This window comes from Anser anser, assembly GCF_964211835.1.
Source record: "Anser anser genome assembly, chromosome: 1".
NCBI classification, from domain to species: domain Eukaryota; kingdom Metazoa; phylum Chordata; class Aves; order Anseriformes; family Anatidae; genus Anser; species Anser anser.
Window position 1 is genome coordinate 24,704,602 of NC_139720.1, and position 24,404 is coordinate 24,729,005.

Sequence of the window (24,404 nt, forward strand, 5' to 3'; positions counted from 1 at the left end):
ACAAAACTGACACAAAAAGGTCTGAATCTTACTGAAATTTGAAGTTGGCATAAACAGAATGAAAATGAATGTTTTTACGAGTTAAGATGAATCAGAATCATACTGAAACATCTTCTTCCTTGCTCAATACACCTTAGAAAATACAAAATAAAACACAAGGAGAAAATGTGCTGTCGTAATTAAAAACCAGAATCACAGAGGTATGTTTCTTCATGGAAAGGTATTGTTTCCTCTTTTTTTAAGGGCACCACTTGTCTTTGTGTAAGGAACTTACATCCCCCTTCTATCTTAAAAAATAAAATTAAACCATTAACATTGAAACAAATTCGGGTTTTAAACTGCACCACCCAACTGCTGCTGATGGTACACGTCTAGTCAAAAGTAAAGCATGAATCTCCCTTCTGAAGAGTATTTCAGGTGCAGTTTTAAGCAGCCAGAAGTAGCACTCGCTAGCTAGCCAGCTCAGCATGCACCCCCTGTTCCCCAGTGCTTCCTTAATCACGTCCATTGGCCCTGTTCTCCTTTTATTATATGTAGATCTCATTCTCTACAGCACAAATGTATCCCCTTGCAGCTTTCCATGGTATGCATTAAACTTATCCATAACTAACCTGCCTCAGAGATGTTGAATACTGATGAGTGATCACTAGTTACAGATGAGGCTGATGACTGTGATGATCCAGGAGTTAATTCTGAGTTACCTGCTTCAACTGCCCCTTCAGTTTCTCTCTCGTTAAGGTCAGGAAAACTGAAATCTGTTGATGTTTCATTATCATTAAGGCTATCTGAGGTACCTTGGCCAGAACCACTTTCTTCATCACTTGTAAAAACAGCCCAAGACTTAGACTCTGATGTGTTTTGCAGTGGGACACTAGCAGTTTGAATAAGGTTCTCCAAAGCTGTAGGGTTGTTGTGCTTCTTGGATATCACACTTGCTGGCAAAGTTGGTACAGATGTATAATTATGTCTGTCCACGGCGTGGTTTATATGACTGTCAGATGCAGCAGTTGAAATTTTCTCTTCTTCTTCATGTTTCTCAGAATGTGAGCTTATAATTAGGTTACTCTGGTCCTTGTTATTGTTTGCCTCTCCATTTTGTTCCTCTACTACCGTATCCTGAGCTTCTCTATGGGAAGTGCATGATATACAGTTACTTATGGGGAAGCCATCATCATATTCGTCGTAGTCATCCTCAACTACAGAAGGCCATAGATCGGTACTGGACATGATACTGGGAGACAACCCAGAGGATTCTCTAGAAGGAACCAGCAACTTATTCAAAGTTACAGGGTTCTCACTTTTGGGAGGAACAGCCATAACAGAAATCTGTACTTTTGGTAAAGGAAGGGTGTGATGAACGGACATGTCAGATTCAGAAACCACTGCAGGCATTTGAACAGGATCAAAACCAAGTGAAGAACTTGAAGAGACACTGGCAGACTCACTTTGTTCAAATATACTTGAAAAGACATGGCTGTCTGGAGGAGTAGCTACATTTGGTAATGTATCAGCAGTTAGGAAGGGAGTTGTTACTGCATTTGCTGCTTGGGGGGGGAAGGCATTTTCTAAACTGGTCAGCTGGAACAAAACATCACTACTGTACAATGAAGGCATAACCTGCTGAACATCTTCACTGTTAAACAAGCTGGATGGAACATATTCCTCACTTGCATAAGATACAGATAAACTTTGAAGTGACGCTGTGGGCTTACTAAAAGTGTTTGACAACATATCAGCAACGGAAGGTGCAGATGTAGAAGGCAGCATAGTTTCATTTGTAGCAGAACCTGGTGCCATTTGATGCAATATTTGGTCAAATGTAGAACTATCTTTATAAACCCTGGAGCTTTCAGCCAATATCGGATCACTAGGCACTACTGCAGCTGTGTTAAACAGAGTGCCATCGCCAGAAGTTTGGAAGGAGGATTGCAGTAAAGCTTCATTATTTAATGTAGCTGAGGCCTCATAAAAGTACGGCTGAGTTGAGGATAATATTTTGCTATAAGCAGGGGCAGAGACAGCTTGTTCTGAGATTGCACTAAGCACAGGTTTAAGCAAAGTGTCATCAGAGGCTGAAGATGTAACATGCAAAGGCTGAACGGAAAGGTAATTTTCTGTAAGTTTACTAATATCGTGATCAAATACCTTAGTAGTGGGAATAGCAAAAGAGACTGGAAGGATTCCCTTTGTGCTAGAAACAGGAAGTGGACTTTCTTGCAGAGACGTATTCTGTTTAATTATATCATTATTATAAACAGATGTAGAAGGTTCAGGTATCACTTTACTTTCAGCATTGGAAGCCATTTCACTTAAAGAAGAAGAAATTTGCAGTTCTTTCTCATCTCCATACACAACATCACCTTTTTGAAGCATCTTATTAACATCACTAAACCCAGATGATTCATATGTAATTTCATCTACAGAATCAGAGGAAGAAACGTTAAGTACGGTCAAAGTGTCTGTATCAGGCAAAAGGGACTCACTACCAGAGTATGCTTCAGACCAATCCAGATCACTAGACAGAGAGCGCGTAGGCTGTAGCAAAGTATCAGCTTGTGATATTATAGAGGAAGGTTTATGCACCAGTACATTGTTATAGCTGCTAAATAAAGGATCCTGACGAAATACGTCAACAGAATCATGCACAAATTCTGCAGAGTCATAAGAAACAGTAAAGCTTTGGAGGGAGCCCACATTACTAGACAAAGCATAAGGAAGTTCAGACATTGTAGATAGTACATGCACATTTAAATCACTGCTGGATGGTTCGACTTCAGAAAATATGTGAGTTCTATTATGACCAAATATCAGTGTCTCTGAAGCAGCATGAGTAGTCTGATGTGACACCACATCAGAATATTGAGCAAGGCTTGGCCGCATTAATGTATCACCCTCTGCCAATGTCAAAGAAGCATGCAGGGACACCTTATCACTTGCAACGGCTGGAGTAGCACTTTGTGGAAACATTCGAGAAACTGTGTACAGACGGTGAAACATTTTACTACTGGAGGAAGCAGAGGAAAATGTAAGCAAAGGTACATCATCATAGGAAGACAGGGTGGGTTCAAATGACACATCAACACTGGGAAATACAGGTGTAGCATGCAAGGTCACATCACTATCTGATGTAGCAGGGGTAGTGTCGAGCATCTGAGAGTCAAACAATAAAGGGGTGACTAGAGGAAACACTTCACTACTGTAGGAAGGTTGAAGAGGTATCTCACCATTATAGACTGGCTGAGTTGTCTGAGAGAGTACCTCACTGGCAGCAGAAGCAGAACCATATTCTCCAGAGCTTGAAGAGACAGAGTGAGGTGATAATTCAGCAGAGGAGAAAGCAAAGGTAGGATAATGTGACAATTCTAAATCCGCATCTGAAGTGTCTTGTGAAACCACTGGGCTGCTTGAATAGGGCACTGTAGCTGGCTTTAATTCCTCTACATAAGCCTCAGTGTAACTGGTCTGAGACAATTGCCTGCTATCCGATGTACCAACAGACTGAGTTGTTAGATCTGTAGTGTTACGAAACCACAAATTTCCATCAGCGGAAGATGTATGCTCTGGAGGTTCATCAGAGCTTGAGGGTGCTACACCTTCTGAAACATATTTAATGGAGCCTTGGGAAAGAACATCCTGCACGCTTATATCTGGGCTTCCTGAAGGAAGGATGTCTTCTTGGGAGGTCTCCTCTGTAACCGGCTGTGCTGAAGAAGTGGTAAGAACTGAACTCCAAAAGTCATCAGATTCCTGATCATGTTTAAAAGGAGGCAATAAGAAATCTTCATCGGTATGGCCAGTAGTTGTTATTCTGGTTGGTTCAGTGCCTGAAGAAAGGTATATGTATTCTTCTTCTATGCCTTTGGTGGAGTCAATGAGTTGAGGAGGAACTCCAGTAATTGTTCGGGATTCCAGAAAAGGATCTTCCTCTTCTTCAGAAATTTCACTAGCAGGTGGAGAAGTAGGATAATAAACTGCTTTGAAAACATCATCCTTACCATTCAATTCTTCTTCTCTCGTTAAGTATCTATTTCTTTTAACATCATTAGGTTTAGTTCCCATGTTTTCTTGACTGTAGCTGGATGTAGTCACCTGGAAATCTTTCCTTCTTATTTGGTTTATTGCACTGTCAGTGCTAGGAATCACTGAAATTTCTTCATCCACCTCTGTTTCCTTTTCATCAACTTCATCCTTTGAAAAAATATCATAGCCAAAGACAATTAAGTGTTTATAGACACTGTACACAAATGAAAGCCAAAACTGCAATAATATATTTCTCTGGCTCCATAAAAACAAGAGGTGCAAAACAACTGACAACCTTTCAGAAGACTGCTGGTCTTAAAATAAAATATATAGTTGTAAGATTAGATATCCTCTTCACTTGAAAATATTATTGATTTGAAAGACAAATAAAAAAATCCTGTGCACAACAACTTCTGACATGTTGTGTTACTTTTACTCTGAGAGATAAAAAACACTTCATTATTTATATTTATTGCTCAGAAAGTTCTACACCTTTCTAATAAAATGCAATTGTATATACAGTACACACCAATGAAAAAGGATTTTGCTATCAGAATATCTTGGAGATTTGCATTAATATTCTATTTATTGATTAAACTGTCCTAAAAACAGAATATATTTATGGCCTGTCTTTAAATCTGATGGATCACCATAGTTTCCTAGAACATAATATTTCAGGATGCAAAAGTTTATTGTGTCTTGTGAATGACACTATCTAGTCCTTGTTATGATCCTTTGCTTGCTGAACACAAATAATGATATCTTGTAAAAAATCTACATCAGGGTTTTGACTTTTAAGACCAGATCCAATAAATAAATAAATAAATGTAATCAGGATCTTGGTGGTCCTTGAGGACCAAAGTTCAAATCCTGTCCTTGTCCCCAACTTTCCCTGACCCATATCCAAAATTGTAGAGTACATTCATCTAAATTGCTCACGAGGGAATTTTGTTTTGACCAAGCACAGAGGTGCTTTGTGCTGTGCCCAACACTGCAAAATCTGCAGCACAGCTCTGTACAAGGAGCACAACTCTTTCCATTGACTTGATAGGCACACTTATGGCTAATAGACACCATCAGGACACAACCTCTCGCAGAACAGAATCATAGAATCAGAGAACGGCTTGGGTTGGAAGGGAGCTGAAAGATCATCTAGTTCCAACCCCCATGCCAAGGGCAGGGATGCCACACACTAGACCAGGCTGCCCAACGCCCCATCCAACCTGGCCTTGAGCACCTCCAGGAATGGGGCATCCACAACTTCTCTGGGCAACCTATTCCAGTGTCTCAGCACCCTCATAGTAAAGAATTTCCTCCTAATATCTAATTCAAATCTCCTCTCTTTCAGTTTAAAAGCATGCCCTCTTGTCCTATCACTATCTGCCCATGTAAAAATTTGCTCTCCAAATACAATCAAAACTGTTTTTCTTTTGAAGATATGGCTTGATGATGTGGTGGTAATTCCCAACTGTTTTTATTCAAGACCATAATGTTGAGAGAGAACACTCTGAAAACAGGAGACTGGGATGCAATTCTCAGTCTGAGAAACCCTCCGTTTCCACTGCAGTTTAGTCTGAGTTGATGTCCCATTCCTGCACTGAAGTGAGCAAGACACTGCAGGGAGATGAATGCAAAGTCAAGGGTCTGGGAAGTAAGGTGCCCCAAATTAAGCACGACTGAGCAAACTATTAACTGGGGCACACAACTGATAGGACAGTTAACTTTTATTCAGTCTTACCAGAGACTGAATAAAACAGACTGAATAAATAAATTTATTCAGTCTTTAACCACTAGACAAGAGCTGTGCTTCACGGAGCAGTCCCTTTTTTGTTTTAGGAATATCTACTGTACTCACACCATACAGGGGACCTCAGACATGACTCTCAGGTTTGGATTTCATTCCAATGTCTGTATACCTAAAATGCAGGGACAGCAGCACCTACATTGTGTCCTCAAACCTAGGCAGGACTGGACAGCCCCTTGTTTCTGAAAATATACTTCTGAAGGGCAATGCCCACACTTTTAAATTATATTGGTTCAGGTAAAGTTCTTGACTAAACTGACACACACTGTCACTTAGCTACTCATGTGACAGTTATGATAAGCTAGATATGTAGCTACATAAATTTAGAGAAATCCCTATATTATTGGTTTGTCAGCTTCCACAAATACAAGGGAGGATAAATATAGTTAGAAAGGTAAGTACAAACTCTCTCTCCAATTAACTAACAAGGACTTGCCACACAGTGAGAATACTGTGGTCAGAAATTTAAACAGTAAAATAAAATTCCTGAGGGTTTACTTGATACCAATGTAGATCTTACTGAAGGAATTGTCCATATTGTGAAAGCTGCATTAATCTGTTTTAATAATTTAATTGTGATATTTTCATCTCTCTCCTTGCTAGGGTGCAAGAAACCTAGTTACCAAATATATAAAATATAGAATCATAGAATTATTTAGATTGGAAAAGACCTCTAGGGTCATCAAATCCAATCATTAACCTAACACTGCCAAATCTACCACTAAACCACGTCCTTAAGCACTACCTTATAAAGTCTAAAGAGGGTATCATAAAAACATCTAAAATTATGTGAAATGGTTATACTATAAACTTTAATCTCTAACTTGAGTTCAAGAAGTAAGGGCAACTGACCCTCCAAAAATTTTGAAATTTCATGATTTGGAATGATAGCTGTTAAATTCAACCAATAGCACACACACACAAATCTTATTCTTGAGCACAAGTGCCTTCCTCCCTTACTTTAGTTTACCACATTACAAGATTTTCCTGTTATAAGTAAGACCAAGTCAGATTTCTCTTTAAACAACTCTAAAAACCTTAATACTGAATTACAACTTTGATTCTTCTAAATGAACAATTTTGTCATCAACTTCACTCAGAGGTAAGAGTAACCTGATGTCTCATTTTCAAAAACATATAGGCCTGCAACAATATCCTTCAATTTCCCTTACTTCTCCATATATCTCCAGCTCCAGAGAAGTGTTTAGATAGTGAGATATCTCTAAAGTCATCTCTGGAAAAATACATCTGAAAGAGAAGGTGTTATATGCATACATATGTATGTATGTATAAATGCAGAAAATATATTCAGTTGGTGACATATGTCTGTAAATTTTCACAGAACATCTATTTCATTTTGTTGAAATGTGTGTATGTATAACTTTGAAATACTTTTTCAAAAGGAAATGAATGCTATACCTCATATTCTTCAGTTTCATTCAGTTCAGGAATGAGGTCAGCCTCTATAAAAGAAAAATATAAACCATATCACCCAACATTTTAAATTCACAGAATTATTGACTCCACAAGGACCCAGTTGATCAGTTAATGAATTTATTGAGATTCAGTCTAACGTGTTTTATAGGATTGTGTCTGAAGAAGGGACCAAGCTTCCTAGCTCTAAGGGTAGCAGAACTCATCCAGGCTGGAGGCTTTCAACTACAACAGTCCTGACTGGCCCTAATTTCATACTGCATTATATGTCGAATATGTACTGAGGAAATACATCTAAGTTTATGAGAATGTTGTCCACGAGAAACCACAGTTGAATGCTGAAATACAGTAAAGAGAAAAATAAGTCTGGGAATCAAACATTTCTCTACATTTACTCTGAAAGTTCCAAATATATTCTTGTAAAATGATGTGTTCTATAATTTTCGTACGGAAAATTCCTCATTTGTGCACTCATGCTTGGAGTTCTGTACTATTGCAAACCATGACATCATATTTACCATGCAGCACACTGGCCTCCACCTCTGTCAGAGCAGACTAAACAGACCCACCCATTATTACAGTCAAGGCTCCAGTGCTTAAGGTCTTCAAACTTGTCTCCACTACAATGTAAGAAACAGAAGCCAGTTGTACCACATCCCATGAAAGATGGGGATGATAAGCAGGTACTGGGCACTGTTCAAAGAGATACTCTAAAGCTTTTGGGGTCAAGCAAGAATCCATGCAAAAATCCTTCCCTCTAAAGTATAGAGGTAGTCTCTTACCTTCTTTCTCACCGTCTTTTTGACCAAAACCAGTATTATGCTTGTGATAGTGGTCAGAAAGAGAGGCTTCAAAGCAGGTAGAAGAAACTTTCAAATCAAACTGGCATGGCCTTGAGTGATGAAATCTCACACCCTTTCCACAGTGTGAACTCATTTTACTGCTTCCTTTATCCTCAGAAAACCCAGTTCTCTTTCTTAGTCATTCTAAGGCTTTCTCCTAAGCAATGTTGTAGTGCCCCGTCTATTCATCAGTGCTAACATGGATCCTGAATTTGATTTGCACTGAATGAAAATGCCAGTCTCTCAGCCTGGGAAGTGATTCTAACAACATCCCACAGAATTGTATGTCTGCATCTCCTCTGTGATTCCCAAATGGAGTTGTCTCAGTACTCTAGTATAAAGATACCGTAGTTGTGCTTCTTATCTCTGCAAAGTTAGACAGACATTATTTGTATTGTCTGCGGTCTGTCCAAATCAACATTTCCAAACAAATTGAGACACATATTATATGCAACATACAATTAGATAAAGTTTATTACACACACAAGCTCTGTTTTATTAGTAGATTCTAGAACTTAAAACCACGTTGACTGAACCTGCACAAAAGTTTCATAAATTGTTCTTTCATAAATAACTTTTTATAAATTACCAAGTGCTTGGTAATTGGTAATGAATTAACCTTTTATTAATGATATAGAGAAAAATTATCTTACCTCTGACTCCTGGAAGCCTAGGAGGCTCCGGGGCAGGGTGGGGAGGGGAGCGGAGGGGAGGAAGGGATGGAGGAGGAGATAATGATATTCCCTGGCTTCTCAATGATAGAAATCAAACATCATAAGACATTAATTTGAAAAGTCTTTCTACAGTAGACCCATACCATATATTATGAACTCAAGAGACTTCTCTGAAATAAAAAGTACAGAGAAATACTACCTATTCATTTTGTGGTCACTAGTCTTGAGCTGATCTCTAATCAGACAATCAGAAAAATAAAACATATTGATTGTGCTAGATTATACAATATGGTATGTGTCCTCTAATTCCAGAAGCAGAACACTATCTTTTCTTGCTGTTGCTCCTATGGAGAGACATTAACATAAACATATATATTATATATATATATGTATATAATATATATTAAAAACACTCAATTGTCTACCGCTTTACCAAGGTGTTTTAATTTTACTTGGTCATAAAAATGCCAAAAGTCTTAGAGACACAAATTTACAGAAGCTCTGTTAACCACGTTGCTGAGTTTTTGTTTTGACAGCATATTATAGAAATGTGCTAACATCCTCCAACTGAGCAGAATTGCCCCCCGAAAAAAACAACCGGTTGATATAGGTTGATAAACAAATTTGTTTATTTCTTCTGGAACCACATATTGCTTATTCTAGAGCTTACATTTTAAATAGTTAAATCATTAGTTAGAAAGTTTTGAAGACATCTTTTCATATAATAATGCATTTTAATGACAGATGAAGAAATGATAAAACAAAGACAGAAATAGGAAACATTCCCTACATTTAAACTCAATGAAAATCTTAAAAAAAAACACTTCTGATTTGTAACTGTAGAATAACACACACACCATAAACTTCTGTACTGTCTTAAGTAATAAACGTCACAGCAAGAAAAAGGTAAAGCCTATTTCTTTTGTTTAAATTAGCTTTCAGATGTCTACAGTTATCAGTACAAATTTAGAAAAAAGCACCCCCAAGTGAAACACTGAGGATATGCTTAGTGTTTTTAGGACAAAAATCACTCACAAAGACAAGTTACAAAGAAATAGCATAGTTAGACCCTCACAAAGCATCGTTGACCATATGAGCTGCCATCGGTTTCAAATCCATGTTCCAGCATTATTATTATTATTTTTTTTTTATTTTGATAAATCCCAATCAATGTCTCCTCCACAAAGGAAGATGAGAGGAGAGATATATTATTTTCATGTCCTGTGTCAGTAAAAGCAAGTAAATACCACTGGTATTAATGACACAACAAACTACTGCAGAACTTTCAGAGGTATACAGATGTTATCTGGAGAGTCAAAGCACACATTCAGATATTCAAAATCCAGTTCTAATAATAAACGAAAAATTGGTAAGTAAAAGTTGGACTTTCATCAAAGCTGATTAAACACTATGTATGTGATTTACTTCACTTTCAATGGAGGCTGGGCAGCTACATCAGGTAGGGCAGCTACTGGCTTTCACTAACTGGAAACAGATTGGAAAAAAATTCACCTGTGCATGTGCACTTTATCACAACCTGAAATGCTGCCACCTGAACAGTTTAGGAATAAAACAAAGTGCAGAAGTCTCAAATATGATCACCTGTGGGGTGTCATAACAGAGATCCTGAGGCTTCCACAAATAAAAATGATTTTAGAAATCAACAGGGGGGACAGAGGATGACAGAGATTGAAAAGAGGTCATTCCTGTTAGAAAGCACTGGCAAGGAGGAGAAGCTTTACACCTTGATTGAGGACCACACTGGGTGGGGAGAAGGCATGAGAAACACTCTCCCCTTGCAAGCATCTCAGAAGGAGAAGGCTAAACAATGATTGTGAGTTTTCTGAACACCAGGTTCGTGCACTGAAACTTCCCTCTTTAAGAGTGGCCACTCCAAGGCTGAATTCTTTCCGGAAAAGGGCCCACCTAATGATTCCACATGTCTCATGCCTCTTTTTAACTTTTAATGTGAAGATTAATTGATCTGGAGGTGACTGCAGTGATTTTCACCTTAATTAATCTGGCTTACTCAGTAATTCTTGAATATGAAACTTTTAGTTTATGCTTTATGTGAGTCAATTTTATTTCATGTCTTCATGGTGAAGATAACTTTTCTCTCATAAATTCACAAGCAGGAGCTCCAAGAAATCCCCTTTTGCCTCAAGATCTATAAAGCAGATCACAAAACCAATTTGATGTTATAGTTGTAATCATCAAGTAGCTCTGAACAAATCTTTCTCATAAGATATTACATTTTCATATCTGTTGTTTCATATTTGCGATATTAAATATGAAAATAGTTGCTATATTTACAGCAGTTAATTCAGATGTAAATAATTAGTAAAAATAAGTACGTAAATACACATTAATATTAGAAATGAATGGAAGTTTTCATTTATTTATTTATTTGCATTTTAAAATTATATCCAGAGCTAAGATAGTATTTATAAAAGTATCTGTAGAGCAGTGCACACCCCTATCAATCATACTAATTATATGGGAAGGATTTTTCCCTGAACTTTGCTCATTCAACAATTTCAGATATACCACTGTTGAAGTGTCAAACTAAACACAAAGCACATTTAATAACTTTGTGTCAGTGTCAGCTAGGAAGCATCACAAAGTATTAACTTTTATGAAACGTAGAATATTAATTTTAGCATTTTGTTTATAATTATAAACTTCTCCCTCTTCCTTTTTTATTTTTTTTTTAACTTACAATATCCTTGAAAGACTTAATTTGATCTGAAATAATCTCCCTCAATTTTGAAGCTCTTGCAAATTAAAGAAAACACCTTAGGCAGACCTGAAACTGTTACAGATTTTCAGAACTGTCTGAAATTTGACAAAAAAAAATAGGTGCTTTTATAGTTCTGATATGCGTAATGTTTAACTCTCCTCTTTACAATTATTTATTTTGAAAAAAAAGAAAACGGGATAAGAAAGCTTGCATACATTCATTTTCTTCAATGCACATTAAGGAGACGTATTTAAATGCTCAAATGGCAGAAAACACAAAAATACCATTTTTCAAAGTTATGCTAACCTGTTCATACTTTCATACTGCAGATAGATACATCTTTACATTATTTTTCCACTTTGGAATCCTTGCACCATACTTGCTCTTTCTTTAATAAAAATAAATTCGTGTAAAAATTTATTTTTATATGCAGGAGAATATCAGACCTTCACTCAGAACTGCCAAATATAACATTTATTGCACCAAAATCTCTTATCAGACAAATCTCAGAGAAATTCTGCAGAGATGATGGAGGGTGAAATGAGTTTTCCAGTATGTATCTCCAAAGCAAGGCACTTTTCCTTCTACTGCCATGAACACAAACCCACTGCTGCCCTCAGCAGAAGCACAGCAAGGATGCAGGGCTCATACCTGCACTGCTGGGCAGCTGCAGACTGCCAGACATCCCACGAGCCTATTGCTGGGCTTGGTCCCCAGCAGCATTTGCCTGCACCCCAGGTGTGCTGTGCAGTGCTGGCTCTGTGGTCTCCCAGCCCCAGATCTTGTCTCCATGCCCACCTGTGCATCCACATTTCCTTCCAAAGGGAGTCATGGCACATTACAGGCTGGTATGCAGCCAGGTCTGATTGATCCCTACAGCAGGGATACAATGGTAGTAGTAGGGTGGATTATCCTACGGATATTACCTACATTGGATTTTTTTTCTTAGCTTTTGAAGCTGTGTTGGCAGCACTGTGCCAACTGCAGTTGTTGACTTTGCTATTGTTTAATAATGACAACACGGAACTATTTATTTATCACTCCATGCAGAAATGGGATTGTGTAAATGAAATCTCTTCTGTGTAAATGAAATCTCATCTGAGAAAAATTTTCAAACATAACATAAGCAAATTTTGGAGAGGAAGTGGGGATATATGGGGACTAAAAGGCAGATAAGAGAGAAACAGAAAAGTGAAATGTCAGAACCTTCTTGTGGACTGAAGAGTAATATGAAAATTCTCATAGATATTAGCATAAGAGTCCAAAAATTCGTCTTAATACATTGTGTTTGAAAGGCAAGGTAGATGTTTATAGAAACATTATATGTACTATACCTGAATCTGCCTCCCCCTCCTTCCGGCAAAGTCATATTATTGTATGCCTATTACCATTATTAATTCACTATTTCTGCAGGAAAGATCATCAAGATTCATCTTTCTTCTCAGTGCAAAGGAATGGTGTTCCCCCAAAATGAAAAACTAACCTGTTTTCCCAAGTGCATCACAACATTGCTAAAGACTCTGCTGTAGCTAAACAGACTTAACTAAGTGTAAAACTGAAGTTATACAGTCTACAAATAAACAACCAGTATCTGGGTCCATTGATTGAAAAAAAAAAAAAGTGGTTTGTTACATGATCAGAAAGGTTTTGTTTTGTTCCTATGACCAGTTATAGGTTTCTTAATTCACAGGGTGAATTCTGATACTAAAACTTCCACAGAATGTAAGGAATTATTAAGGACAAGATCAAGCTCCATGCTATAGTTTCACATTATTTCATATTTACCAGCAGGCATAGAAGAGGTAAATCTGGTTGTGCAATCAGTAAGATTTGTTTGTTAGGCCATTTGATTTTTTGCGAGGCAACATTAAGAAGCAAGGGAATTCCATCACCGCAAGTGCTTTGAAATCAAACTCCAAGTAATCATAAGTAATCAAATTTCAAAATCAATCGATACAGATTTATAAGTCATACTTTGGGTTTCTATTACTTGTTTCCTTAACACTTTGGTAATGTGGTTGGATTGTGGGAGTCAGGAGGATGATTGATCCATAGAGAAATAATACCAAACATGGCTTTATTTCTCTACGTCATATTCCTAAAAAAATACACTTGTGAGATTTGAAACAAGGTAGGTGTTTTTCAGAATATTTTTAGAGTTAAAAACATTAACATGCAATCTTTCATAGGTAATGTTTGCAAGGAATGGGGAATTATATCATGATAAAATATCAGTAGCAAAGAACAAGCTGAAGGTTAACAGCAGTGATTTTGAAATTTCATTTTAGCATATTTTGACAGTTGCACATTTTATCTGGTTTGCAAACAAACTACTTCACCTAATACAGATGTTCAGCTCAAAGTGATCACTAAGCTCAAAAGAACACTTACCTTGATCCTCTAAAGGCATATCAACAATGACTTGGTCACTGTGTTTTCCATACAGCCCATTAGAACAAACAGCAACTATCTGAAGAACATAACTTGTATTGGGCAGCAGGTTATTTAGAATAGCCCCCTAAAAGAAAAACCACATTTAATCATTTACTTGCGAAGATATATCAAATATCTGGAAATGTTAATATTTTTTCATAACACACTTTTCATACGAAGCATAAAGGTCCTTTCTTTTAGGACTCTAATATAAGCTTTTTACATTTTATTGTCACAAAAACTCTTCAGGCAACTTTGAAAAGAAATTCTTGTGAATTTTTAAATGGAGGATGCCAAACTGCATACTTGTTTAATGAAGAATACTACTTTAGGTAATCAATTTAGGTAACATGATCTCTGATAAGCTTATGAGTCTTTAAAGAGACTGACAGGAACAGATCACATACGTGAAATACCACAAAGCTGTAGATCACTAACTTAATTCTTATAGCAGTATGATAGTAGTGATTCTCATTAGCTGCTTGTGTAGGTCATTTTTTTCAGATCACTAAGCAATGAAGTACAGGTCACTATTAACTGACAGGCTAAAGAGCTCTGAGTTTTATGGCTAAGAAGCTCTGAGTTTGACATGGTCATAACATTTTGGTGATACTACAGGTAAATCAGAAGATCAGTCTGCAAAAGCTTTCTCTGTTTATGGCCTAAAAAGTTTTGTTTGTTTGCTTGTTTGTTTGTTTAATCATATCTGTGGCATCACTGCCCACAAATGAAGTACAATTTCTCTAAGATTTAGCCAAAGATATATATTTTTTTTTTACTGAATCAGTTCCCAGCTACTGTTTAATCCTTTAAGATAATTAACAAGAGCTTTGCCATCACCATTTTGTATGAAACTTGAAGAGTTTACAGTTACCAAGTCCTGATACCCATCTGTCAGAAATTCACGCTTAGTCTGGTCTTCTCCATCCAATTGTTGATAAAAGACAGCAAATTTCTCAATCATGGTATCATACACAACCCGAGGTCTTTCCCAAGTAACCAGAAGACTAGTATAATTCTTTGGATCAGATTGGACATTTTCAGGTTCTGAGCTGCAAACTGAAAGAAATAAAAGAAGGAATGTGTTATTTATTAAATAGTATAAATTACTCTAATAAGATTTTGATCTACCTCCTGTCAAAATTAGCGTAAGTCTTTCATGTGCCTCATTTTTAGCTTTCTACTAAAACATGTGAGGTGTCATGCACTATCAAAAGAAACAGAGTTGTAAAACTAGATTTTCAAAAGCTTGCTAATTTGGGGACTGAGACCTCTTTCCTCCACTTTTTAATACTGTATTTTGAGAAAGATTTGTATCCAGTTCCTATTAGCATTAGAAGAGCTCTCCCACCAGCTATAATAGATTGTTTTAAAGATTAAATGTAAATGTATCATACTTGAATTTCCTCTCAAGGGTGTTTTAATATTTTTATAGAAGAGTCAAAAGGCATATTGGGAGGGATAAGAACTTACTGGATTAACTGGCAATTATTTCATATTTCACCAACTAAATATCTACTGAAGAAGTGCAGTAAGAGGCACCAACAGATTGGTTGTTTTTTTTTTGTTTGTTTGTTTGTTTTTTGGATGCAACATAACCAAAAGGTCTGAATCCAGTCTATATCCCTTGCCCTTTCACACCATCCTCCAACGAGAACCTCCTTTGCCTTATTTTAGCTTGGAAACCATGTATAAGTAGCAAAGGGTGTTGAAAGAAGTGGAGAAGAGGAGGTGTGAGGCAGCTTGGGTTTGGCAAAGCAGGAATGCTCTCCAGACCTTTTCAGCCTGCTCCCATTACCATGTCCTGGGCATTGCTCTGGTTATCCCAGCCTGGTGAAGTCCTGGGCCTGTCCCATGAATACCTTCTTGGTGAGCCTGGACCTTGCCCTCCAGGCAAAATCTGACTAGGCAGCTACTATTGCATGTTTTCCAGTCTTTCTCTTCCAATACATTTTTCATCTTATTCAAGTAAGCTGAATCTTCCAATACAGTTCTAGATGTATATATGTACTGATTACCAGCTTGCTAGAAATGTACTGAGATTCTGTCATTTGTTATTTAAATCACCCAAGTACCTGGGTGTAGATTAAAAATAATATGCAAGGCCAAGATAAATTAACCTGTGTGACTAAACTAGCAGAAAATGTAAATTATTTGGCACAAGATCACTGAAAAATGACTAATAGGCTGTGATACATGAAAAAATAAAGCAAAACAATATACAGCTGCATTGTTCATGGCTGCTTTGTTTTTGGGCTGAAACGGTTTTCCTCCCTTGGTCTCGTCATCCCATCTGCTGGTGTTAGACACAGAAATGACGAATGGCAGTGGCTGTAAAAAGTGTTCACTCATTTTTGGCTCCCAACTTGCAACCATAGCAAGTAGGTATCTTGGAATGAGGGCCAAGAATGAAACTGCATGTTTTAAGCATTTTGGTTCAAATGCTGAGACTGGATTTGTGCCTCTCCCCTAGCTTTTGGAATTTCCTTTTGCCTGTACTCAATTTCCTTTTCTATGTGCTTTAATGTGTGTTCAGAAAGAATATTATTGCTATTGCTTCTTTTATTACTCCATTTCTATTGCTCCATTTCATCTATTAAACTAGTCAGAATTACTGATCAGAGTACATGAAGTTTACAATTTAATTAAATTTTGCATATTAAAGTGAGTGGATGGATATATTTTTATTAGAAAATTGTAACGACTTTTGCACGAGTAATTATGTAGTCATTCCCTATTTGGAATAAATGAGGAAACATTTTTCAAATCTAAGAACATGTTTAAAAACAACTGTGAGCATCTAGCAAAAAGCAAGTAAAAGAAGCACTCTAACTAATTAAGAAAGCAAGAGGTGTAGATTTTTTGGAGCTCTCATAAAGGAAGCAAACAACATGATACTACAATGCTTTTGGATGGCAATACTACATTTTGAAAGGAAGAAAATTCTTCCAATTAACTTTGCATTTCACCACTTGAACACAGGAGGGCACTCAAAACACAGTATTTTGAAAACCAAATTTCTTCCACTTTGTATGCAGGTGGAACGTTCTGAGAACTCTAGTCGGAGTTAATGGAAGATATGCAGCATTTTGCGTGTGTGTGTGTGTGTGTGTGAGCTAACAGTAGAAGCAGTAGTAGTCTGTGTAATTTAGTCTGAATTGTATAGCTTACTGGGCTTTGAAACCACCAAGCTATGTATTGGACATACCATTTTATTCATTATACTGAATTATTTTAATTGAAGTAAAAAAATAGGAAATTTAAAAATATAAATAAATTTTCAAGTTGCATACATTTCATTCCATTACTGAAACTAGTCATGCCAGCTCATTTCCACCAGATGGCATAAGTAAATCACTAGACCAGAAAAGATGATTCCCTTCTCAATTCTGAGAAGTAAGGCAGAAAATAAAGTGTTTTTGTTTGTTTGGTTGGTTGTTTTTTTTAATGATTGAATCAAAATATTCATATTTTGGTAGGTGTTTAAATTAACTCTCCAAGCAGTTTTTTTTTTTGTAATATTAGTACGAAGTTTCCCCCGATCCAAACTCAAATTACAAACTTTTCTCTGCTATCCTTTTTCCTCCCGTCCTCACTTGTCTACGAGTGAATCTGATTCTGAAATCTTAGACTACGGTAAGGTTAATTAGGTATTATAAAAATTTTAAAGCTGAAAGATTGGAATCTCCAATATGATTTTGTTTACTATTTTATTTTCTGTATTGTTCTTCCAACTATGTTCTTCGAAGAAAAGACAAGCTTTTCTCCCTTTTGTTTTCATTCTTTTGATGCTTATCTTGTTCCTTTCAGCAGTGACCAACAGTATTCCTGCATGACAGTCATCTGCACCTTATTGCACACTGATTCCTTCCCAAGCTGGTGTCTCTTGCCCTTCTTCAAATGCCTTTTCATCTGTTATCTTGCCTGTGCTGTTCCCTTCCTTTTTCAGACAGTCTTAGTAACACTGAGGTACTTTGGTCCTGATTACTCCCATTCCCCTCTTGAGAGCCTGGGAAAAGCCAGGAGGTCGTGTATCAACTTATTTAATGAAAGACTTCTGCTCTGATATTAAGGTTTTGAAAATCTGAGTACAGAGACTACAAGAAAGAAAGTTTTTGAGTCTCTTCTAGTTTGAATTCAGAGATATTCAACTGGATTATTTATTTATTTATTTAAGTCTCAAAGCAGCAAAATACAATTAATGGGAAGCTGGAGATCTATTCCAGCCCCTGCTGGAATTTTAGGTATAAAAGAGACCAGAATCTGGCTTTTGGGATTCTCTTCATTTATCATTTTCTTGGTACCCACGTGAAATGAATTTGATGACTTCAGTCCAACTTCTGTTGAAAAAGCATCCACATTACACAACTAAGAATCAAATGGGTTTGTAAAACAAAATCCTCTTGCAACCCCTGAAAAAGCAGCTTTGTTTAGGTCTGAAATGCATTAAAAGGGCAGTGCAAGAAAGCTTGAACTGATGTGATCTTCACTGAATGTTTGGTTGAGACAAGCATTTAATTTTCCACTCCATTTAATCTGACATGTTTTATGATCGGTAGTTTTTTTTCTCTGAAGTGATACATTTCTGAATAATAATACAGTGTCCTACTTTCTACACAATTTAAAATGAGTATTTTCATACTAGGATGAATCTTTTACTGAAAATTGTCTTTCGACCTGTGAAGAGAGGAATGACTATTCAGTAAATACCTGTTTCATGAATTTCTTCTTGTCCAGTGTATGAGGAAAACACTTGCCCAAAGAACTTATATTGCTGCTCTCGAAAGTTGTTTTGCAGGTAGTCCATCAGCATAACATAGCCAGACTGCTGCATTGTAAGAACTTCACAGAATACAGCTAACTAGAAGAGGTGATTAAAAATATCAGAAGTTATAACAGATTAACCACATTATTCTAACAGGCAAAAGCCCTGAGAAAAAGGTATTGGGCAAACTCTCCCTGTTGAGTTCTTTCAGATGACACTGAAATTTTGCTGGTCTGTTCCAGCAGTATATCTGCTGATTTACTCCACTTGCACTTCTTAATCATTCTGCTTTTGGACATGCTCTGCCTACCAGTTGGCCAGGGGAATATTGAAGGAGTATTTTGTTTTCTCTGGACCAGAAGTCCAGACAGAAAAAAAAAAAAAAGGAAGAAAAAAAAAAGGAAAAGATAACACACTTAAGTTGTATGAAAAATTTTAAATTAGAGAAAAGAAATGCCAGGTTGTTGGGCTGATAATGAATTGGTAATGAATGACACGAGCTTTTACCATATACATGCTAACTGCTTTTCTCTGTTATCATGTAAAATTGTTTCATTTTAATACATTACTTAAATTACCTGGTCCTCAGAAATACTAATGGTATCTTTGAACACAATCCATTCAACTGTTTCAGAGCAGGGGGGAGTTGATAGAGACCCATTGTAAGTGTAATATTTGTCTGTTGCATTTGGCAAAAGGTTCAGCAAAATAAATGGTTCTAAGGCAGCCTGTTTTCCTGAAAGAAAAAGAAAAGGCAACTCATTTTTAAAAGTCAGATCATTAAAATACTGGAGAAGCAATGAATAAATAGAAATCACACTCTTGAAAAGAGTTGTCATTATGGAAACAAGCTAATTTTGAGATTATTCAAAATCTGATCTCCAGAGACTAGCAAACAAATTGCTGGACCTTTTCTATTTAGCTTGAATAAATATTGTTCAATAACAAAGTTGTTTATTTGGGGAAGTTCTGATGGGTTACTCCAGTAATAAATAAAGTAACCATTATATTTGTTCATTAAAAACTTGTTCATCTAACGTTCCTAGTAAATGTCTGAGATTCCAAATTTTTGTTTCACCCATAAATTTCAAAGAGAAAATATGTTAAATCTTTGTATTTGGTCTATCAACTTTGGTCAAATTGTTGAATTTCTCAAAGGATCTTAACCTCCACAGAAAATCTCTGCCAATGGAACCGTTGCTGTGACAGGTCTGTGAGTTTTATTGCTCATGTTTGCAGAAGCAGAAATTTATTGGATCAGGGGATTTTAAAATGGCGGCAATAACAGATTAACATAATGCAGAAAAGGATGCACAGACATCTTGCAGGAGAGTATGACCTTTTTGTTTATTGTTCTGTGAAAATAATATCACCTCTTTCAGGTCACCACTTTGTCTGCTACCTTGTCAGCTGGGAGCATGAGTGAAGAATTGGTGAGAGTTCATCTACAGAAAGGTAAGTTTGTGCTGTTATGCCAGTAGGGTCCAGCAACAGAAATTGGCAGAAATGGTACTGCTTTCCTCAAGGCAGAATTTTTCAGTTTGTAACAATTATCAATGATCTGCTTTACTGACCGGTGTATCCAAAATAATACTTGTTTTTCATACCTTGGAGTACTGTGGATCCTTATATATTTTATTTCAATCTAAAGTAACTGATTTTAAATTTCTTCCTCTTTGATAAATATGAATATTTAATGAATATTCAGATTGTGCATTATCTTGTGGTTTTACAGATATATTACTTCTAGAGCCTGGGTGGATTTCTGACCTGTCCTTGTCTTCATAATTCCTTACAAATTTGGTGAGAACAGTGAGTCACATTAACAGTTTTTATTTTGTACAGTGACTATTTCACAGAGTTAAGGTTTAAAAGGTAGTTCTTCCCCTCTCTCTTATCCACATATAATGAAAGGGAAACATTTAGCACTGCCAAGCAAAGTACATCCTTCTATTCCTCTTGTCAACATGTTAGCTACCTTCAGACAGTAGCTATCATTGTTATCTGATAAATGTTTAGTTGATGCACTTTTTCTTTAGTAAAAATAAATGGCCAGTCCATGTCAGATAAAGGCTTGGGGACATGAAACTTCTCATTTATAGTAAGAATCCTGTTAAAGATTTTTCAACTTTGGATTTTAAAATGCCTTTTGAATGTGATTGACAATCTAGATTTTAAAAATCAAACACCCACAAAGGATTATAAGAAACAAAGAGTGTGTCCAGAAGGAATAGGAGTCCTTTGTACAACTCGAGAACTCAGTTGCTGGGATCCAAATGCGTACAATACAGATGTGACTGACAAGGACAGTTCATATATATTGCAGACAAGGACAGATTGTATGCTATTCATTTTTCTTCACGATGAACAACTTGATTTACTTGTGACCTGAATCTTCAGAGCTCATTTGCACTCTATTCAAGAAAACCATATTCTGCTCATTGTTGAAATGCCATGTAGTGGCTGTATCTTGAATCTTGCTGCTGATAATTTACAGCTCCCATCCAAGGCTGTAGGACAGTATCTGCCTTGATGTATTACTCATTCTCCTTTGTGTTTCACAGAAGATGGCACACAAATATAGTGAATCCTAACAGCTTTATATGTCCCCTTCCTCTGTCTTCGTAATTTACAGAAGTTACACCCTTTTATATTCGTTGAACAGTGTTTGTTTTCTGGAGAAAAACGATCTCAATTTTATTGTCATGCTTTTGAAAGCTTTTAAAATAGTGGCATTAAGAATCTTTAACAACTTCCAACCCATCAATATTAAAGGTTTTTGCAAAGCTCAAGTATCGTTACATGTAGGAAAACTGAGGCAATGTTAGCTATTTTCTTAGGGTTGTGACCATTCATGGAGCAAGAAAATAAACCTATTCAGGACAGTAGTCATTTGTGTTTATTCTTCTGTGAAGCCACTATGTAACAGAATTAGAAACAGAGTCCAGATCTCTTCGTGCACTGCCCTGAAGTCCATGTGCTTTAGTGTAAAACCATAAGGAATTCTACAACATTGAAGAACCAACAGATGGTATAAATAATACTAGTACAAATGTAATATAATCAAATTATTTCAAATTTGCATAGCAGCTACTGAAAAAAAAGCATTTGTCCCCACTGAGTCTACTGAATACTAATGTTCATACAATATTCAATGTTTGTAAGACACATCTTGGATGGGTACAACAGTGCTATTTGGCTTCCAGCCACATATAATACTCCAGTAATCTATGCCTAAGAAAGTTTGAGAAAAAATCAGACTTTTCTCTTCACCTAGCATTTTAAAAGTTGCAAATTCTTTGTGATAGTTATATTTATTCATTTACAGTAACTGATGTTCTTACAAATAATGTCTTGTAGTAAACTAAATGTATGATTTATGTCATTTCTTAAAAAAAAATAAATGTGTCTGAGCTCTTGAGAACTGTGTTCCCGAATGCCTGTAAAGTTTCATAATTATGCTGAAATGGAACTTAGTCTAACAGTATGCAATAAAACATGGCAGCAGACTTACCAAAACGACTAACACTATCTACTCCATTAATGATTGGAATATAATCCGGATTATCTTCTGGTCCAATCTGTTAAAAAGAAATTGCATTTTTTACAGCACAGATTTCATGAAAAAAATTGAAGGTTGCAGTTTACCAACAAAATTATACAAAACTTAAGGGAGTGCAAACATATTTGCCCATTTGCTTTTTTGCAAAAATAAATTAGAAAAATATATGCAAATTTTTAACTCAGTGATCACACGTCGGAACCCATTAAATTCAGATTGAACATCTGCTGTTTCAAAGCTTGCTTAATGACACAAAGATGTATTTTGTTTACCTCAAACAGAATTGATAAAGCTCTTAGCTTTCCATTTCCTTTAATTGCCTCTTCGAAATTTGTAAATTGATCTGCATCATAGCAGTAGATTTGCATCTGCAAATAAAATGTATTAAAATACATTACTTATATACAAGATAAAATTAATTCAGTTATTTATATGCCTAGTGTGTGAAAAAATGTTCAAGAGAATTAATTAATAGAATTAATCAGCTGTTACCTATCTAAAAAAGATCTATACCAGAAAACCACTAAGTCTGTAGGAGTAGAGCATATCAAAGAGCATATTCTCCATGGACAATAGAGCAAGCCTAGATAACTAGCTGATAATGGATATCCAACCTAGAATACTCAGGTGAGATGAATCTTGAAATCAGTCTTAAATCACAAACTAAAAGGCAAGGTGTGTCTTACTGCTTTGCAGTAAGTGTGGAGAAATGTGGTAAAAAAAAAAAGTTTTCCAGGTATTCTGTGACCACATTTGCTGTCATGGGCATTGGATTTACATCTCTTCCTCTATCTCTTCAGGTACAGTTGGGAAATCTTTTCCATTGCCATGTCACTGACAGGAAGGGAGAGTCTCCTGCTCATGGTGGCTTTTCTTGTGGTGGTGATAGAGGTGAATTCTCTCTTAGATCTCTTGGTGGGACACGTGGGGTGTGAATGAGAACTTTTAAATAGCTGCGAGGTAAAGAAAACATTTCCCAAGGAAAGTTCCAGGCTCACAGCTCTTCATGGAACATAGGACAACCTTGGCCCTACTGCTTTGCTCTGACACAGAAATCCGAAGTGTCTGAAGTGTGGAGCAGCTCGGTCGCCTGCCACAACTGTGCCTTTTTAGCTGGAAAACGATCATATCACAACACTGAGGGTTGAAAGCTGGTCTGCAGAATGTTTTCAGGGAATGCAGAGCTGCTCCTTGCTTCCTCCCCATCCCCACACCACTGCAAGATCTTCTGTCAAAACAGCCAGGGCCACACAGGTCCAGCTCTCACATACTGGCTCCTGGCATACTGCCTCAACCCCCCCCCCAGCCTGGCAGGATAGCCATGCTTCTCCATGAGACAAGCAGCTCCTGGCTCTCATGAGCTCTCAGCAAAGCCCCAGCTTTGAAAAATCCATTTCCACCTTAAATAAACCACAACTTGGAGTAAGATAAGCCAAACTTGTAGGGTTTTAAACTTTCATAGATTCGTAGAAGCAGCTCCCAATGTCATCTTAAAGGATGTGTAAAAAATGCACAGCTTAGACACCCTCAATGGACTAACGCCTCACAATGCTGTTCTCAGATGCATCATTTAAATATTACTAATGTGGATTAAGTGATGATTAAATTCGCAAGTAGACTTTAATCAAGTGATGAACAAAGGTGTTTAGTAAACAATGTTACTTTCTGCAGAATCACAAATCCTCAAAATATATTCTGTACTTTACCTCAAGAGGAAATTTTTGTCCTTCCAAACTATGTTCTGATCCGTCCGATGATGCATTGCATTTTCCCCAGTGAAAAGTGATCTTGCTTGCTTTGAATACAGTGTCTAAGCCACCTCCACTTACATAATAATCATTTGTCAGGTTAATTTCCACTGAAAAAAGAGAGAGAGGAAAAAAAAAAACACGACAGAACTGTCAATATAAAGGCCAGACAAGGCATCTGTGACACTCATATTTCAGTATAGGTGCTAAAAGGTAAATATGATATGATTCTTTTCCTATATTTCATAAGCAGCTTGTCAGGAATCTGGTTATTTAAAATAAGAAGTGTGTTAATTCATTATTAACTTGGAGAAATATGTTTCATTTCATGCTGTAATTCATAAAACAGTCTATTGAAGTGTACTATTTGTCTGTGTCTGAA

General features: G+C 36.6%; 1 protein-coding gene across 11 annotated transcripts in view; it reads right to left on the reverse strand.

The window, feature by feature from the left end:
* Positions 1-24,404, reverse strand: part of PTPRZ1 (protein tyrosine phosphatase receptor type Z1) — a 139,995-nt gene that overhangs the window by 34,474 nt on the left and 81,117 nt on the right. For 4 of the 11 annotated variants that reach the window (XM_083831002.1, XM_083831010.1, XM_083831011.1 and 1 more), the window contains exons 4-12: positions 23,981-24,132; positions 22,547-22,642; positions 22,227-22,293; positions 19,291-19,448; positions 18,658-18,808; positions 14,822-15,006; positions 13,906-14,032; positions 7,244-7,287; positions 3,225-4,188 (exon numbers count right to left, since the gene is read on the reverse strand). In XM_083831002.1, the coding sequence (XP_083687128.1) occupies positions 3,225-4,188; positions 7,244-7,287; positions 13,906-14,032; positions 14,822-15,006; positions 18,658-18,808; positions 19,291-19,448; positions 22,227-22,293; positions 22,547-22,642; positions 23,981-24,132 (1,944 nt within the window). Of the gene's footprint in view, positions 1-611; positions 4,189-7,243; positions 7,288-13,905; positions 14,033-14,821; positions 15,007-18,657; positions 18,809-19,290; positions 19,449-22,226; positions 22,294-22,546; positions 22,643-22,766; positions 22,909-23,980; positions 24,133-24,404 lie in introns of those variants that run through there. The other 7 variants (XM_083831007.1, XM_083831004.1, XM_083831005.1 and 4 more) reach the window with 4 other exon arrangements.